Raw genomic sequence first — 19259 nt, forward strand, 5'->3', positions numbered from 1 at the left:
AATAGGTGAGCTATGACTTTCTTTTTACCAAGTACATTTTTTAGCACTTTGCAGGGTTGGGATGTTTTGTCTAGTCGTTTCATTCATTAGGTGTGAGCCTATCCTTCATGTCAGAAGGGCTTATTGCCTGAAACAGCGGTCTGTTGCTGTATAAAACCAAGCCTTGCTCACCTCTGTCAGCAAGAGGTTTCTTCTTGTCTGAAGAAAAAAAGCTTTTTATTGATTCCGACCAGCCATGTATTGGCCAGTTTTTATAGACACTGTACGCCGTCGGTCTTGGCACGCGGTTTTTATTCCCTCTCTTACATGAGTGCTGTTCCGCTTCCAATATCTTGCAAAAGCCTGAATGTAAAAAGTCTTTGCAAATTACTATCAAAACCTCCTACTACCAAACTGGATCAATAGCTACACAATGATCATGTGGATTTGTGTTAGTCAACATGACTGAAATGAAGAAAATATGTTTTCATTAACTTTCTTATTTGGCTTAAAGTGTATCCTGAGGCAAAATAAAAGGGTCCTTTTACACTAAAAACAGTTGCTCTCAGTTATAACTGAAAGACAACTGTTTTTAAAAGTAATGCCTATGTTTTCCTATGGCTCATTTCCCACTATACGTGTTGTAACTGAAAGCTTTTTCACAATGCACTGCTGTGGAGAGGAAAAAAAATGCATAGCAACACATAACAACGCATTAAGTGTAAAAGGGTCCTAAGGGTTCTTTTACACTATATCAGTTGCAGTCAGTTGTAACTGAAAAGCCAACTGAGGTCCAGTTCAGTGTCCATGTTTCCCTATGGCTTCTTTCCCACTATACACTGAAAAACTGAGGCCTCTTTTACACTAAACGCTGAAAAACTGATGTGTTTTAACAGTGCATTGTGAAAAGGCTTTCAGCTAAAACGTGTATACTGTAGTGGGAAATCAGCCATAGAAAACATGGACATTACTTTAAAAATCATTTGTCCTTTCAGTTATAACTGAGAGCAACTGTTTAAAAAACAAACCTGAACTGAAAATTAAAGGACTAAAGGACCACATGCGAAAATCTTCAAATTTAAGATGCATGTAAACACATACAAATAAGAAGCACTTTTTTTCCAGAGTAAAATGAGCCATAAATTACTTTTCTCCTATGTTGCTGTCACTTACAGCAAGTAGTAAAAATCTGACATTACCGACAGGTTTTGGGCTAGTCCATCTCCTTTAGGGGGGATTCTCAGCATGGTATTTATTTTTTATAAAGACGCTACCTAAAAAATTTTTGCACAAAGATGCTGGCCAGCCTCCCTGCTCCGAACACTGCCATTCCAGCACAGGAAACTTGGGCGCAGCAGTGAGTGACTTCAGCGCCCTCAGAAGACGACGCTGAAGTTACCTATAAAGCACAATAATTCGGCCTCCAGCAATTGCTGGAAGCCGAATTATTTCATTCCCCACCATCCATGGCAGCCTGGAGGGGGAATAGTATTTAAAATCAATGGGAATTTGTGCAGGAGCAAAATAAATCATACAGGCTGTATCCTGCGCCCAAGTCTCCTGCGCCGATTCCTCTCGTACGCCCCTGCTCACCATACACTTTTTTTGGCAATTGGACGGAGCAACTGCCATTCACTTAGTGCTTTTGAAAATAAAGAAAACCCTGAAAGTCTGCCATGAGGAGATGGGCTAGTCCAAAACTTGTCGGTTCTGTCAGATTTCTACTACTTACTGTAAGTGACAGCAATGTAGGAGAAAAGTAATTTATGGCTCATTTTACTCTGGAAGAAACGTACTTCTTATTTGTATGTGTTTACATGTATTTTAAATTTTACAATTTTCGGCATCGTGGTCCTTTAAAAGACATACACACGTCATATAGTATAATCTCATTATAGTAAACTCCATGGAGGAAAAAAAAACGCATTAAATGCATTAAGTGTAAAAGGTCCCTAAGAAGATAGAAGCTTCTGGATCCTGCAGAGGTTTCCCATGTCCTTCTGGCCCCCACCATTGCTACAAGCGCACTCCTGGAACAACTCTGACAAGAGATTGTTGGAAATGTGGTGACCGTGCTCCTCTTCATGAACAAATAAGCCCACGCTTGCGCAGTAAGCCGGTGCCACTCCTGCACAAACAGCTCCGTGTTACTGTGAAGGCATGGCTGTACTCATGCGGGCACAGAACGCCCATCTCGTGCATGAGGAGTGTGGTTAGTTGAGAACTTCCAGAGGGTCCCGGGCAGCGGTGGTAGGGACAATCACAACACAGGAATCCTCTGGAGGGCATACATGCAAAAGCAGCGCTAGGGAATTTGGGCACAGGGTGAAGCTGAAAAACAGCTCACACCCTGCTCCTGCAAAAGTCCTGGCAGCGTAAATTACTATTCCCACTTCAGGCCTCCGTGGACTCTAGGGGAAGATGTAATTTGTTTGCACACTATTGCTGGCTGCCAAATTACGCTGTTTTTAAAAATAGTTTTGCCACTGTCTTTTGATGGCGCTAAAATTACTATCTTGGCGTCGCTATAACCGTAATCCACATTACGGTCTACAGCAGCGCATGGTGCGCCCAAATTTCCCGGAGTTATTTTGTTCTGTTTCCAAAGATAGATCACAAAGTTTCACTCTGGAGGATCCAGAGGCGTCCCTCTACCACGGTAACTAGGTTTTGGGGTTTTTTTGGTTTAGGTTCGCCTCGGGTTTACTTTAATTAGCTCCTCTTTTCCCTGCTCTGTTTCTTCATCTCTATAACCTTAGAAACGAATGTGTCTTATTTTACTGGCAGTTCCAGTTTGGAAGTGTAATACTGAGCATCCTGCTTAAAATGCAGGCAGAGTTATGCTTTGTGAATTGGCGTTCATGAGGTACTCCCTCTCAATTCTGTAATTTATCTCACAAGTCAGTCATTTACCTCAAAAGTCGTCATTTCTAATTTCCCATGTGTTATCTACCTTTGCGAGTTCACATTTGAAAGAACGAGAGCTTGCAATGTGAAATAACTAGAGAAAGAGTAACAGCGCCAACAGGGCCGGTTTAACCTCTGATGGGGTCCCGGGGCAAAGGTAATTCTGGGGCCCCCATCCCGCAGAAAAATTACAGGCACTGGCCAGATGCCGAGACCCCTGCCCCCCCCCCTCTGCGGGCAGAACCCCGACCTCCCTCCTAATTAATCCGTGCTAACAAATGCATCCTCTACCGGGACCCCAGCACGAGAGCAGCATTTGTACTTTACCTGTCTCGGCTGCTGTGCTGGAGCCGCTTGCTCGTCTTCATTCTACTTCCTGTACCCGGCGCATCATATCATTTGTATCATGTGCCGGGTACAGGAAGTAGAATGAAGACAGGCAAGTGGCTCCAGCACAGCAGCCGAGACAGGTAAAGTACAAACGCTGCTCTTGTGCTGGGGCCCCGCTAGAGGATACATTTGTTAGCGCGGATTAATTAGGAGGGAGGTCGGGGTTCTGCCCGCGTGGGGAAATGGGGCGGCAGCGCGACCACAATGTTGAGGCAAGGGGGAGCTGGGGCCCTAGCAGTGCTGGGGGCCCTAGGGCAAATGCCCCCTTGGCTTAATGGAAGCACCGGCCCTGAGCGCTAATGTTTCTCATCTAAAGACTGCTGCAGCTGAGAGAAAACAGTGTCCAATTTTCAAGTAATAATGTAATTGAAACAAGTAGGTATATGATACTGTTCACAAACACGTATTTCCACTGCGCTCAGACGTAATCCAACCACAAGGATGCGACAGGTTATTCACCAGCAGCTGCTCCAATGTACTCTGGGACCAAAGCACTATGCTGATAGAGAACAAACAGGAAAAGGAAAGGAGCGCTCTCTGGTGCATTAACCTTTTTAATCACTCTTTCGCAAGATATAAAATAAACGTACACAATATAAATGTCAATAAAACTTGTCACACTCTAGGTGTATGTCACCATGTCCTGGAGATGGTATCTCTGCTTAAACGCCTCCACGCTATGGCCAGTAGCAGCAGGAATCCGGAATTCCGGTAGCGTCAGCGGGGCCAGGAACACAAGTGATGTCGGCAGCTGCCCTGCGCCTAGTACGTCATGACGCGTTTCGGCGCTCTACGCCTTCGTCAGATCACACTAGGGTGGCTGCAGCCTGCCCTGGTGGTCCCTCGGACACTGGGACCACCAGGGCAGGAGGCAGCTTGTATAATACACTTTGTATACATTACAAAGTGTATTATACACTTTGTAGCGGCGATCGCGGGGTTAACATCCCGCCGGCGCTTCCGTATGGCCGGCGGGATGTTACGGCGGGTGGGCGGAGCCAGTTGCCGGGGGAAGCGCGCGTCATCAATGACGCGATCGCTCCCCCGGCATGTAAATAGGACGCAACGCCCTAAGGCGTATTGCGGTCCTTTAGCTATCCACTTTGCCGCCGCCCATGGGCTGTGGGCGGTCGGCAAGTGGTTAAGGATAAATGAACCATAACATCATAAAAGACATAAAAAGAGTACTCACATACGGGGCCCAAAGTTATGGGTACCCCAAATTAAAATAGCGCATGTATACTGGCCAGTGGTAGGAACAAGAGTATGAGGTGTCGTTCGTCTCCTTCCAGACCGGTTTTGTAAAAGTTTGGATTTTATGATCGAGTGGGAATGTAAAGCCTTCTTAAATCGCTCCGTTAATAGAAACAATCGATAATTGCCTTCTGATTAGTTTTGATCATTCAAATCGTGTCAGAAGATCGAAACTGAAGGAAAAATTGTACTGTTGATGGGCACCTTTAAACTGATTGTTGAAATGCAGACATCAAACCAACAGACGTTGATTCAGGTAATACCTTTAATGACTAACAGTACATGGTAAATGGCAAGCTTTCGAAACGTTAAGTTTCTTTTTCAAGCCTTATACAGAACTGGATCAGAACTGTACGGTACAACTCTGATCCAGTTCTGTAACGTCAAGTTTCTTTGGTTCTGCTTCTGATCCAATTCTAAACCAATATGATTTATTTATGTACAAAGGCCCTGATTACTTGCCAACAGATATAAAAGTATATAGAGCGCTGCAGAAAATATGTGTGCTGCATGCCTATACATATTACAGCTTTTCAGCTTCAAGCAAACCTGAACCATACCTCCCAACTTTTTGAGATGAGTAGAGAGGGACACTTAAGCCACGCCCCTGCCACACCCCTGATCAGCCCCCCTCCCCACCAAACCCCTAGTCACGCATAACATAAAGATTTCATAAGAAAAATATGTTGATTTATAATTCAAACCCCACTGGTCCTTTCTATCCTGGTTTATTATTATTTATATAATAGTTTAAAATTAGCAATCAATTTAAAGGCTGGGAATAAAGCTTAAAGTCAAACACATTTTTTTAGTAGAGAAATATATTTATTTACATAGAAAGAGGGAAAGTCCTGAAAGAGGGACAAATGAGGAACAAATAGAGACAGGGCTCCCAAAGAGGGACTGTCCCTCCAAAAGATGGGAGCTATGCTGAACTGAAAATTAAAAGTCAATATAAACATACACTTCATACTTACCTCCCGTGTAGTCTACTCATCATTCTCTTTCGCCTCTCCTGCGTCCAGTTTGTACACTGTGATCAATGAAATTCTCCATCTTCCATTTTGAAAATGGCAATCACCCCATAACAGTTTCCTGTTCAGCACCATGAGCCATAGGGAAACATGGACATCACCTTGCTCATTAGGTGTCCTTTCAGTTATAACTGACAGCAACTGATAAATAACTGACAGCAAGTGATATATTTCAGTTCTAACAAAATCTTCTCAGAACTGGAAGGGATCATTGTTAGTGGAAAATGGTGAGCTTCTGAGAGGTACTGACATTGAAGTAAGTATATAATATACATTTGCAGGTACATCATGTGTTTATTTTAAATCATTTTACTTGGTTCTGGTTTACGTTTAACATTATGTGGTTTCCTTTAAAAAAAAAATTATGTGGCAATTTATTGGGTACTCTAGAACAAAAACCCATCCAGAATATGCTCAGTCCATAAAAAAGTGCCCATTAACGGTACAATTTTTTCCTCAAAAGTAATTGGAAGGTAATTATCGATTGTACCCATAAACGGGTCATTTTAGCGCATTTTCTCCATTTGAATTTTATTGAAAAATCCAGCATTCAGATCGATTATATTTAATGCTCAAATCCACCATAAAATTGTTTTAATTTTTCACCACACACTGCACAGTTTACTGTACCATCCGATCGTAAAAGTTGCGTCGAAAGATCACATCTGATGAAAAAATTGTACCATTAAAGTCAATGTCAATTGAAATAAAACAAAAAAAGATACTTACCTATGGAGAGGAAGGGCTCTGGGTCCTATAGAGCCTTCCCGATCCTCTCCTGGTCCCCTCGTTCCAGCGATGTCACCTTGTTGCAATCTGCCGCCACATGAGGCTTTGGGAGACTGCGCACGCAGGCGCAGTACAGAGCTGCCCATCTTTGGGAGCAGTCGGGTTCCTGAAGCTTTCCGGAGTCTCCCGTGGCAGCACAGAGCAGTATACGACTGACAACGCTAGAATGAGGGGACTGTGAGAAGAATGGGAATGCTCTATAGGACCCAGAGCCTACCCTCTCAATAGGTAAGTACCTTTTTTTTTTTTAAAGGAAACCTGTAATGTGCCCCCAAAAATGTTTCACTTACTTGGGGCTTTTGCCAGCCCCCTGCATCCTCCCTGAGCCTGTGCCATCTCTGAACAATCCTCCAGTCCCCCGCCGCGGCTCAGTTTTGTCACCGCAAGTTGCCATCTACTGCTCCTGCACCACACACGTCCTCATTCCCATTGCCGGAAGAGTCCTGCGCAGTATGGGGTCTTCTCATACTGCACCCACTCCCAGCGATGGGAGCGCGAATGTTGACACACCCGGCCAGGGTCGCATAGTGGCCATCGACTTGCAAGTCAGCATTGAGGAAACTGCTCCACGGCTGGGGGCTGGAGGACCATTCAGAAGCTGCATAGTATTAGAGAGGCTGAAGGGGGCTAGAAGAAGCCCCAGGTAAGTGAAACTTTTATTTTTGGGGCACATTACAGGTTTCCTTTAATTTCAGTTGACATTCACTTTTTAACACACCAGCATTACACCAATCCACCTCTGTCAATCCCATATATCCAACCTGTCTACAACTGTCTCCTATATATCTAATCTATCTATCTATCCCCAATATCCATCCCCTGGCAGGGCTCTCGCACTGAGCCCCAGTGACAGCACTGTCCCAGCAGAGGCGCCCGTCCACCTTGCACAGAGAATTCCTCCGCTCGCTACTGCTGCTCCCACCTTCAGCCTGAACTTCTGGGCGTAGCTAAACAACGTCAGCGGGCGCGACCAATCCTCCAAGGGCGTGGTCTGCCACTCCCTACAGGCGTGCCCTGCCCCCCCTCTAGCAGCAGCAGGCTACGTGCGCTTCCCCTCCATACACTCCTTTCAGCATCAGTCCCCGACCCCTCCCCTTCTGTCCCGTACGTGCTGTGCGTCTTGCGTGGCCCCGCCCCTCCCGCCGTCGTAGAAGAGAGGAAAAAAAACTTTTTTTTTTAATTGAGGAATCAACAGCCGCCATCTTGTCGCGGCTCGGTCAGCGCCGGAGGTGTCCGGGCCCTGCGAAGGAAGAGAGAGGGGGGGCTGCCGGCACCGGGAGGCGGGGAGGGGCGGCTTGTTCTCCCCGCCACCCCCGGAGGAGGCTGCGAGAGTCCCGGGCCCCGTGTGGCGGCGGCGGCTCTTCATTGTTTTCCCTCCCCTCCCGGAGGAGGAGGAGGCGGCCGTACGGCTGCGTGGGCGGGCGGAGAGGAACCGGCGGAGCGGAAGGGGGGGTCTGACATCCGGGCCTGACGCAACCTCCATTTCCCGGACCGGCCATCCCCGACACCCCACACTTTTTGGGGGGGCTGTCACCCCAATTTTCTGGGCGGCCCCAGCTCTCCTCGCGGTTCTAGACTGACACTAATTTGAGTGACGTTACTTTTGGGGTCCCCTTCCCCACCATTTTCGGGCTTCCGTTTTGGGGGGTTAGCTGTATTGGGCACGGATTGCGGGGTCCCCTGCCGGCCTGTGGTATCGGGGTGCGGCTGACAAGAGGGGGGACAGTGGGGGGTCGTACTTTCGGAGGTGCGTTAGTCATTATTGGGGGTTGGCATTCATTTCTGGAAATCAGAGGGGGGCAGCACAGAAGTGGGGAGCGCTGGAGTCACACTGACAACGGAGGGGTGCACTGATAGTAACAGTGGGGTGCACTGATTTTGGTTGGAGGGAGATCTGAGTGGTCTGGGCAACAGTGGATTCGGGAGATCGCCTTTGTGCAATTGGGGTATTTTCAGGGGTGACACTAATTTTAGCCCAGGGTTGAATCGGGTCGCATTCTATTCTTGGGACTCCTTTGGTCATTCCTGTGCCCCAGGTGTTGTCTCACCAGGGGGGCACCCAGGTTAGGAGGCAGTGGTGCCAGTGTAGGGGGGGACCAAGTTTAGCATCATAAGTGGTTAGGGTCGGTGGTGCCAGTGCAGGGGGCACTCGGGCCAGTGTGTGGCAGTGCAGGGAGGCACACAGGTACGTGTGGCAGTGCAGGGGGCACTCGGGCCAGTGGGTGCCAGTGCAGGGGGCACTTGGATAAGGGGAACAGCGGGTGTAATCGGGACACAGTGGGGAGAGGGCACCTGGGTTGAGTACTGCTACAAAGGGCAAGGTTAGGGATTAGAGGGTGCTGGGGACATCCGAGTTAGGTTTCGGGGCACAGAAAGGGGGGGGGGGGGGCATCAGAGTTTGGGCACAGGAGGTAGGCGACATCCAGGTAAAGGATCGGGTGGGGGTCACCCAGGGTTGCTGCGATCGGGGGCTCTGCCCGCGGGTCCCCTCCATCAGGTATGCAGGACTCGGGGGGCCGCTGAGCGCTTGTCATCCCACCAGGTAGTAGTAAGAGTGCCGGGAGGTGGTGGCAGGGCCGGGGCACCCCTCCTCCTCCCTCCCCCACCCTCCCGCCTCCTCTCTGCTCCTCCTCCGGGGAGGGAGCCTCGTCTGTCTTCAGTGACCGATCAGAAAAGGGGAGAAGATGGCCGAGAACCTGCTGGACGGGCCGCCCAACCGGAAGAGACCCAAACTCAGCTCGCCGGGCTTCTCAGCCTCAGCGGACAGCACAGGTAAGCGGCGGCCGGCAGGATGCAGGCTGGGGGGAGGAAGGATGCTGGGATCGGGATCCAGGCTGATGCGGAGAGCACCGAGTCAGCCCGACTCCTGCCTGCAGCTTATGTAATGGAATACCGAGGCCTGGAACCCCATGGATGGACCCTCGTAGCCTGGCCTGCACAATCTGACCTAGTGGGCCTAGTGTGTGTAATAGAGGCGCTCAATATACAGCTCCATCATGTAGAAGCATTCTGTGCATCAGCTGGAGGAGTCATGCTCTGCAATGTAAACATGGCCTGCTCTATTACTATCGCTTATAGTATGGAGCTTATTTTACCATTTATTATACACACATATGTAAACTGTGTTCCTTGCTCATGCAATAGCATCTCTCTGCATCAAATGCACACCTGAAAGTCCTGCGGTAAGCTGGGTGGCAATACAGATACAGTTCGGTCACCTGTAACAATTATATTTTATAAATGTTTCATTCAGGGTTTTATTTCTTATTCTTTTTGTGTAGTTTACTTGTAAAGGTAAAATAACGGGTGGATAAGGGCCCATTTACACTGGAGTGTTTTGCTAGCGATTTCAATCGCTGGCAATCATTGGCAGTTTCAAAAGCATGCAGTGTAAAGTGTTTTGGAGGTGTTCTCATTATAGTGATCAAATCGCCAGCTATTTGCTGAAAGTGCAAACAGTGCGTGCAGCATTTTTTTAGCAACTTTTGGAGCAATTAGGTTTCAATGTTAAATTGCAATCTCTCCAAAATTGCTTTCATGTTCAGTAGAAAATTGCGGGAAAACCACTTTGCAAAACAGTGATTTTGCTAACGTTTCCTAGTGTGAATGGGGCCTAAAATGGAAGCATTTCCCACATTAATTCCACCATTGATAACAAAATTCTAAGCTGGTTTGGAGTGTTAAACGTAAACATGGTTTTATCTGGCCTATAAAGCATATATTATGTCTGTAGTATACCTGTATGTATGTACGTACGTACGTATGCATGCAGCTTGATAGTACAATGACCTTTAATACACCAAACATGTTTTACCTTTTGTTTGATTATACCGTATGGTGGTTATTAGTGTGAACGTTCTATAATCTTGCCTAAAAACTATATTCTATACCTGTCTTTATACTTGCTTAGCATGTGGCACTACAGCTATGTGAATGACAGTAATTCGTTTGAAAGTGTATTTGTCATTCTGATCGTGGTTTAGTTAGATGTAACTAAGAGTGTACACGCACCGCAATATTGATTGTCCAATTTTACCTCTAATGTAGTTTGGGGCCAAACAGATTTTGAAGGCTACGTTCAGAGGGACATTGCAGTGCGGCATAACAGCCGCTTTGTAACGCGACTTTCCGCATTGCGCTTTGACACCTATGTGATCACAATGCAGCTGATGTGTACAATGGCGTGCAGCATGCCATACCAGCTGCATGCAGTGTGTTATTGCAAAACGTGCAAATTAACAATGACAGTGAAGCATACTTTTCATTGGGTGCAGAAACGCAAACATTGTGGAAAACGCTGCAATTTTGCCTCCAATAAAAGTCTATGATCTGCAGGAAAAATGCATATAAAAACGCATATGCGGTTTTTTTTATGCGTTTTAATATGCGGTTTTTATATATATAATTTTTTTTTTTTTTTGCTTCCTGTTGTCTTCCAAGTGATTTGCATAAATAAGAATAAAAAAACACACGCAAACTCATTAAAACGCATTGCAGACGCACCAAAAATGCAGTAAAATGAACAAAACGCACACAACATTAACCTCTTGACAACCAGCTAACGCCGATTGGCGTAAACTAGTCGTCTGCGGGTTACCATGGAAACGGCCGCTCGATCGAGCGGCCTTTCCATGTCAGTTCACGGAGGGTGTCTCCGTGAACAGCCGGAGAGCCGCCGATCGCGGCTCGCCGGCAAAATGTAAACAGGCGGGGAAGAAATCCCCGCTGTTTACATCATACGGCGCTGCTGCGCAGCAGCGCCGTAAGGCAGATCGGCGATCCCCGGCCTCAGATTGGCCGGGGATCGCCGGCATATGATAGGCTGAAGCCTATCCTTCAATGCGCAGGACGGGGAGGGAGCGGGAGAGACGGCGGAGAACGCTGCGGAGGGGGGCTTTGAAGAGCCCCCCTCGCTAAGCAAGTGCAGCTGGCGGCGATCAGACCCCCCCAGCAGGACATCCCCCTAGTGGGGAAAAAAGGGGGGTAGTCTGATCGCCCTGCTGCACTCCTGATCGGTGCCGCGGGCTGTAGAGCCCACGCAGCACCGATCAGTGAAAAATCCCCTGGTCGGCAAGTGGTTAAAGGACTTACGAGCCCAAATGAAAAGAAAAAAGTCTGTACCTGCATGAGTTTTGAAGGCACGGAGGGCGCCCTCCGTGCAGTTCCGCCTGGTCCCCACTGCTTAATCCCCCCCCCGCTGGATCCTGACCCCACAGCTCCTGCCTCCTCAAAAATGGCCGTCGGAGGAGGCTGCGGCTGCGCAGCTCTAGGGTAACCACAACAGGAGACAGCCTGTAGCGTGGATCGGGGAGGGAGGCTCTAGAGCTGCGCATCTGCACTCGCGCGGGCTGTGGGCTCGGGATCCGGCCGGGGAGAGATGGCGTCCTCTGTGCCTTAAATTCATGCAGGTACAGACCTTTTTATTTTTGGGCTCGTAAGTCCTTTAACCTAAAACATGACATAAAACATAGCCTTTCATGTTATGTCATATGTGAACTCAGCCTGACTGTAAGCCCACTGTGAACGTAGCCAAATACTTTGAACAGTTTAGGTAAGTTCTCGTACTACATGGAAGTGGTACATTTTATAAGAATATGGTACCTTGCGCGCTGTCTGTGCAGTTTGCGTTTATGGTGTGGGGCCCACTGAATATTTGATGCAGGTTACTGTTTACCATCAGAAATTGTTTGCCAGCTTTCATTATTTATTATAGTTCAGATCTGTGATGCGAACCATGTATACTTAGCCAGCAGTTTCTCTTTTGTGAGTGATTTAGTTTGGGCACTGTTGCATGACATAGGCTGACATAGGCTGTTACTATATTTCTCATGAAGTTGTGTATATTTGAAACAATCAGTAGGGAAACTGGATTAGAAAGCATCTCTTGTAAGTTTTTTTTTTTTTATTGATCTTTAATTTAATAAGGATATAGTTATTGAGATCTGTCCATGTAGGTGATGATGCCCTTAAACCTGCTGTAGTTCTTGTACTGTCTAATATTTCCGTGATTCCTGTAGAATCCTATATTTATAGTGACTTTGTAGGTACCAGGGAATGACACTGAGTTGACATGGTCTGTATTTGTTGGGAGAAAGCTCATGCTATTGCAGGAGTTGTGGAGCGGGCATAGGGATGCGTTGTTGACCAATCACACTGAAAGTGGAAGGGATGCAAATAGGAAGACAGTTTAGATGCTGGAAGACAGATCGGGAAGTGAAATGGCTGCACGAGCAGCCTGGGTCACTTCACAAAGCAATGGAGAAACAATGCGGGATCAGTAACAATAGCAGCTGATTGACTGGATTTGGGCAGGAGCAGTAGTCTTCTCCTGTAGGCAGGGTCAGGTTGTAAAGTGAAGCATTTGTTTACAGTGGCCAGAGTCACGCAGACAATGGAAACGGTGTTTAACAACATGTAATGTTTGTTGGTAAATCTTCGGTTTGGGTCCTAGGAACAACAGATGTGATGCTGCAGATTTTTATTTTTTTTTTGTTTTTGTTCAATGTGTTGGTAGAAATAAGCTGTGCGGAATACGATAATAGTAACAGAAGCAGCCAAAAATGTTAGCGATACAGCTAAACAAGGGTTATTTCAAAATAACCCAAGGAATGTAGATATTGCTGAAGCTGGAAGCATGCCAGCACAGCACTAACCGAATAGATATATCTGCCGAATCCAGTGATGTCCATGTAATTGTTGGCAGATGCAAGCGTGGACGTCTGTTCTCACAAGGGGAAGCAGTAAGGACTCATAGATATCCATTCTAACAAAATAGGTGAAATAAGAGCAGTCAGTTGCTTCTAGCAACCAAGTTTGAACTTCTATTTACACCTGTGTAAATATCGTCAAACTGCATGTTTGTTTTTTGTTTTTTAACACTTTAATAAGTGATAAAGTATGCAGGTAAAGTTGGAGAGGAATTCAAAAGTATGTATTTTTTTTTATGGGTAATATGATCTACCCACGCAAAGTTCCATAGCTTGTTCACCCTGCAAGAGCTTTTTCTAAGCGCTTGGGATTCTAAAAGCTCTTGCTAATGTAAAGCTATGTCTGTGTTCTCACTTGAGTTATGGGATGTTATCACCCATAGCATTGCATTAGCAAGAGCTTTTCAAATCATTAGCGGTTAAAAAGCTCTTGCAGTGTGAACCATTCTTTAGGCTGTAGACACCATATGAGCGCTTTCTGAGAGCTTTGCTGACAGCTTTCTGAGCGCATTTTTTTTAAAAAAAAATAATCCCATTGACTTGCATTAAAATCAATGCAATCACGATTTTTTGAATAACTGAAATTGCAGCAATTTTACGATTTTCAAAATCGCGATTGTGCCGATCTTAATGCAAATCAGCAGGAGTGTTTTTTAAACAGCATTCTGATGGTCAGAAAGGCTCTCAGAAAGCGCTCATAGGGCTTGTTCACACTACAATAGCTTTTCTAAAAACTTTGTGATTTTAAAAGCTCTTGCTAATGTTATCCTATGTGAGTGTTCTCACTGGAGCAATGTGATGTTGTAAAAATCCCCCATATCATTGCATTAATGAGAGCTTTTCAAATCACTAGCACTTAAAAAGCTCTTGTAGTGTGAACAAGTGTCTACAGCCTTAGTGCCCATTCACACTAGGGCTAGTAAAATCACTATTGCACTTATTTTTCACTGTACGGTTTTGCAATTTTTAAGATCGCAATTCACGTTTTTTAAAATTGCGATCACTCTAAAATAGCGACAAAATGCTGCATGCACCGCATTTGTATTTACCACGAGTCACTGGCAATCGCGGCAGTAAGATCACTGCCATAAACTTTTTAGTTAAACTAGCGCTTTTAAAAGCTTGATCGGTGGTAAACACTTGCAAATCGCCCTAGTGTGAATGGGTCCTTACTCTTTTATTTTACACTTATATGTTTAGCAACTGCTGGAATTTAGTAAAATCCATGCTGTTGAGATTCTCAGCAACAGTACATTTTTGACTGGTGTGTTGCATGCTCAAAAGTTACAGATTCTATCTGCAGCGGGGAAAACTTCAGCGTTTTGTTAGCAGAACAGTCATGTTAGTGTATCAGAGGAGACCACCTGCTTTGAAAAGCAACATTTTGCGTTGTTTTGGTGCATGCAGGACTGATCGAACATTAATGGCAGGCAAAAAATACTGAGGAAAATTGAGATGTCTACAACATTCATATGTAGTCATCACATGGTTGATATACCATTAACATTTTTGGCAGATCTGATGGCATGCATGAAATCTGCTGATAATCTATGGTCACTGCAAGCAGATTGGTAAACTTCCAATATTTTTTGGACAGTTTATCAGTTGATTGGGTATTTCCAATCACTTTTCCAGGTGAGGCATATAGTGGCAATCCAAGGGTGCATAGCTTTTTCCTGCATCGACTAGTCAGAACAGTAGTTTGATTTGTTCTTGAGCCAATTTCTTCTGGAATCTGAATTGTAACGCTTTTAAAACAAGATAGTTAGTTGAGTTCCATTCATGAAATGGTAGTTTGTGTCAAGTTGGATTGCTTCTGTTCAGTGTGTACCACCTTAAGTCCTCATCTTTGCATTTCTGACTGCATTTTCAGCAATGCACAAAAGTGAATAGACTGCATTGTTTGCATGCATGCGTTTTTTGTGCAATGTGATCCTATTTATTATAATGAATGGGATCGCAATCGCACCACGGAAAATCGCGTAGCAATGCAAGTGGTGTGCATTGTGGCGCCAGTCTGCATTGCACGCAGCGTCAAAGTAAGGACACGGCCTTAAAGAGACTGAAGTCTCCCTAAAATGAGGCTTTTAGTTTAAAAACCTCATTACCATTATTGTTCCACCTAAAACGCAGCAAAACCACGGCTGAAAACCCCCTTGATCACTCCAAACTCACGGGGGTACACGCAGGCAACTTCCGCATAGAGGCAGCGCAGCTCTGCCTCTATGCACTTCAATCAGTGCGGATCGCCGCCTCTCCCTGCCCCTCGCAGTCTTCTTTCACTGAGGGGGGCGGGGAAGAGGAGGGGATACGCGCTGATTGACGCGCATAGAGGCGGCAGCAAAATAAACGACCAAGAAAGTCGTGGATTTTGACTGCCCTGTGAGTTTGGGGTGATTGAGGGGGTTTTTAGCTGCGGTTCTGCAGCGTTTTAAGAGAGACTATAATGTTAATGAGGTTTTTAAAATAAAAACCTGATTTTAGGGAGACTTCAGAGTCTTTAAAGGGAACCATAGATGAAAAACATAGATTCTATACATACCTGGGGCTTCCTCCAGCTTCATACACTCTGATCGCTCCCAGGCCCCATCCTCCTCTGCCCGCAGCTACGAGAACCGGCTCCCCGCTGTTCCGTCAGTTGGAGCCAGTCTAAGCGTAAGGGAAGTGCGCTGTTTGCGTTTCTCTGCAGCAGCCGCTTTGAGAGATACGTAGAGGGCGCACTTCTCCTGCGTAGCTGGCTCCGATGACCTCAGTGACGGGAGCTGGTTCTCGTAGATGCAGGCAGCGGAGGACGGCGGCGTGGGATTGATCAGTGTATGGGGCTGGAGGAAACCCCAGGTATGTATAAAATCTTTTTTATTTTCCCGTCTAGGTTAACCACCGTGGCGTTCTGATTAAATCGCCAGGGTGGCTGCGGGAGGGTTTTTTTTAAATAAAAAAAAAACTATTTCATGCAGCCAACTGAAAGTTGGCTGCATGAAAGCCCACTAGAGGGCGCTCCGGAGGCGATCTTCCGATCGCCTCCGGCGCCCAGAATAAACAAGGAAGGCCGCAATGAGCGGCCTTCCTTGTTTTGCTTATATCGTCGCCATAGCGACGAGCGGAGTGACGTCATCGACGTCAGCCGACGTCCTGACGTCAGCCGCCTCCGATCCAGCCCTTAGCGCTGGCCGGAACTTTTTGTTCCGGCTACGCTGGGCTCAGGCGGCTGGGGGGACCCTCTTTCGCCGCTGCTCGCGGCGGATCGCCGCAGAGCGGCGGCGATCAGGCAGCACACGCGGCTGGCAAAGTGCCGGCTGCGTGTGCTGCTTTTTATTTGATGTAAATCGGCCCAGCAGGGCCTGAGCGGCAGCCTCCGGCGGTGTTGGACGAGCTGAGCTCGTCCAGACCGCTCAGGTGGTTAATCTCTGGTTCCCTTTAAGGTAGCCATGCATCAAGCGACTTAGTGGCTGATCGACCATCCAATTCGATTATTATAAATGAAAGTTGGTGCCGCCAAGTCCATGCCTGAATGACAATGTGTCCAATTTCGGGCTGAAGTTGGTTGCATGAATCTGTTGGACATGTTACAAGATGTAGGGCCAATTTGCTTGACTAGGTGTGCAGTGGTAATGGCGAAACCACCACACTGTCCCCCCCAATGTGCATTGTGCCCAGTGCACTATACCTTACCTGTCTGTGTCCGCCAATGGTTCCGGGCGCAATCCTTGGTCCATACACGCGCCCCACGTGGTTGCCGGTGTAAAGTGGGTCAGTGCATGACCATTATAGGTATGGGCATCATTTTCCCGGCCGAATCACCTGTGCGGAAATGCTGCCGGTTTGTCCCGAATTCGGGCATCGTGGAAATGGGCCCTTACATGCGTGTGATTCAGTACATACAAAAACTTATGCACATACTGTAGGTTTTCAGTGTAAACCTTGTCTTAGCAGATTTCCATATCATCTGTCCTTCTCTAAACATTATATACCGAATATTCTAACTTTATAGTTTACATATCTCCACATTGTACCTTATGTACATTGAGAAAATGTTAAAGAAGCCATAGCTGAGTCCTGTAGTAAGAGATACCTGTAGTAATCCCTCCCCCCGCACGGAGTCTGATCCTTTTTGGAGTAGAGTTTGGTGGTTTCATAAACATAAACGGAGGAGTTGGATTATTTTTGTACCCACTCCACATCCCTGCAAGGGCTGAGCAATTTTGTGTACCTGGAGTCAGTGGTTTCACAAGCTGAGGAGTCGGAGTTGGGTGATTTTTGTTCCGACTCCACAGCCCTGATAAGACCAGAGTTTAGTTATAAATATTAACCATGCTTTTTGAAATAAGTTATACATTTAATGTGATATATTTAGATAGTTTTCTTTTTCCTTTTGAAGGACAAAATAACAAACATCCGGATGCCTTCACATTGGCCCCTCACTCCCAGTTTAATTGGAAGCTAGCTGCCTAAAAGTGGACCTGAGGCAGAGTAAAATAAAAAATAGATACGTAAGGCTTGTTCACACAAAGGACGTTTTCGCCTTTTTTTTTTTTTTAAGTGCCGGCGATTTTCAAAATCGCCCTAAAGCGCTTGTGCAGTGATTACCTATGAGAGTCTTCACATCTGAGCGGTTTGATTCTGATCCGCTCACCAAAGCGCTGCCTGTACCATTTTTGAGGCGACTTGCCTCAATGGAAGGTATAGGGAAATCGCAAAACTTTTGAAAAGGCGATTTGTATAGCGATTTCCCCAGCACTTTTAAGATAAATTCATTGTATTTATTCTTTCTCGAGTCAGAGTTCAATTCCTGACTTGCGTCAGGAAGTGGAGAAATTGCTCTGCAAAAGCGCTTTACAAGAAATTGGAGCACGCAGGTAAGCATTGGCAGGTGCTTAAAAAATCGCTTACAAAATTGCAAAAGCTGGCCTCAGGGATTGCGATTTTTAGATGTGAACAAAGCCTTACGTAAGAAGAGTGAAGCTTCTGGATACTGCAGATGCTTCCTATGTCCTCCTCACCCCCCACTGTACCCATGCCCCTAACAACCCCTCCCCCCAGAACATATCCAACAGCTTGTTTGATATGTTGTGGCTGCACACCTCTTAATGCACCTGTACTGTGCTTGTGCAAGTATGACCACACCTGTGTAGTAGGCCAGAGCTGCTCGTACGAGTGCAGGCACGGCCATGAACGTCCAGGGGGTCCTGACATACATTATGATGAAGTGAAGCTATACCAGTTGAAGCTGAAGTGAAGCAATGGGTGCAGAGTACTAGTTGTGAGCCTGTGGATGAGGATAATGTGTCAGGCTCTTTTAATAAAGATCAGGGCTAGAAAACTGACACTCAAGCTTCAATCATAAACCTTTTCTCTCAATTCAGTAGAAGACTCAGTCCGATATCTGCCTAAGAATTGGCGTCTGGCTCCACTAACTTGTTGCTGGTTAGACTGGATCAGTGGGGATGCTGTGTAGTTAGCAAGTAGTGGTGGTACTAGCCAGTGTAATTTCTTAAGATGTCACAAGCTGTTCATCAAAACAGGGACAGTTAAATGAAGCGTGCATATTATCTGTTCAGTTAGTGTCCAGTTCTGCTATCTGAATCTCCGTATACACTTTGGTAGACTATCTGCAGGGCTGTTTTGGTTAAACCTTCTCATGTGATGGTGCATGATTACACATTTGGACTGGACAGATACCAAATGTCAGGTAGCCAGTGAACCCAAAGCAAATTGTGGCTGACGCTTAATTTGCACATCCATTGGCTTTATTAAACTACCTGCTGACTACTAGATTGCATGTCCAGTCTTCTGAATCCTGTATGAACTTCCTCCACTCCAGTCCAAGTCTAAACAGATGCTAGCACAATAACATTCTATTTTCCAAAATGTGTGTGTACATATATCAGGGGTGGACTAATTAATATGGAATACGTGAGCTAGCCTGTGCTGTCCAGAAGCCAGCGGGAGCTTTTTTTGAGCCAGCTCTATTGGCAGCAGTCAAACTCAAAATGTAGGAGATACGTAATTTTTTTGTTTTTTGTGCACGCTCATTTATATTTGGTGCTCTAGCCATTTCCTATTTTTGTAAAAGGCAATAGAACCTTTTGTGCAGATCTGTTTTCTTCTGCACCAGTTTGATGCAGGCTGTGCTGTGTATTTGGTACCCAGAAACACAGCATGTGGCACTTGGACAGCGTATGGAGCGATGCTGGTTGCA

The 19259-nt window shown here is 46.2% G+C and overlaps 1 protein-coding gene across 1 annotated transcript in view; it reads left to right on the forward strand.

Annotated features, from left to right (window-relative positions):
* The first annotated feature begins 7479 nt into the window (after window positions 1-7479).
* Window positions 7480-19259, forward strand: part of CREBBP (CREB binding protein) — a 92864-nt gene continuing 81084 nt past the window's right edge. The window contains 1 exon segment of the mRNA XM_068244189.1: window positions 7480-9125. Within this exon segment, the coding sequence (XP_068100290.1) occupies window positions 9038-9125 (88 nt within the window). The 5' untranslated portion in view covers window positions 7480-9037.

This window comes from Hyperolius riggenbachi, chromosome 7 (assembly GCF_040937935.1).
Source record: "Hyperolius riggenbachi isolate aHypRig1 chromosome 7, aHypRig1.pri, whole genome shotgun sequence".
NCBI lineage: Eukaryota > Metazoa > Chordata > Amphibia > Anura > Hyperoliidae > Hyperolius > Hyperolius riggenbachi.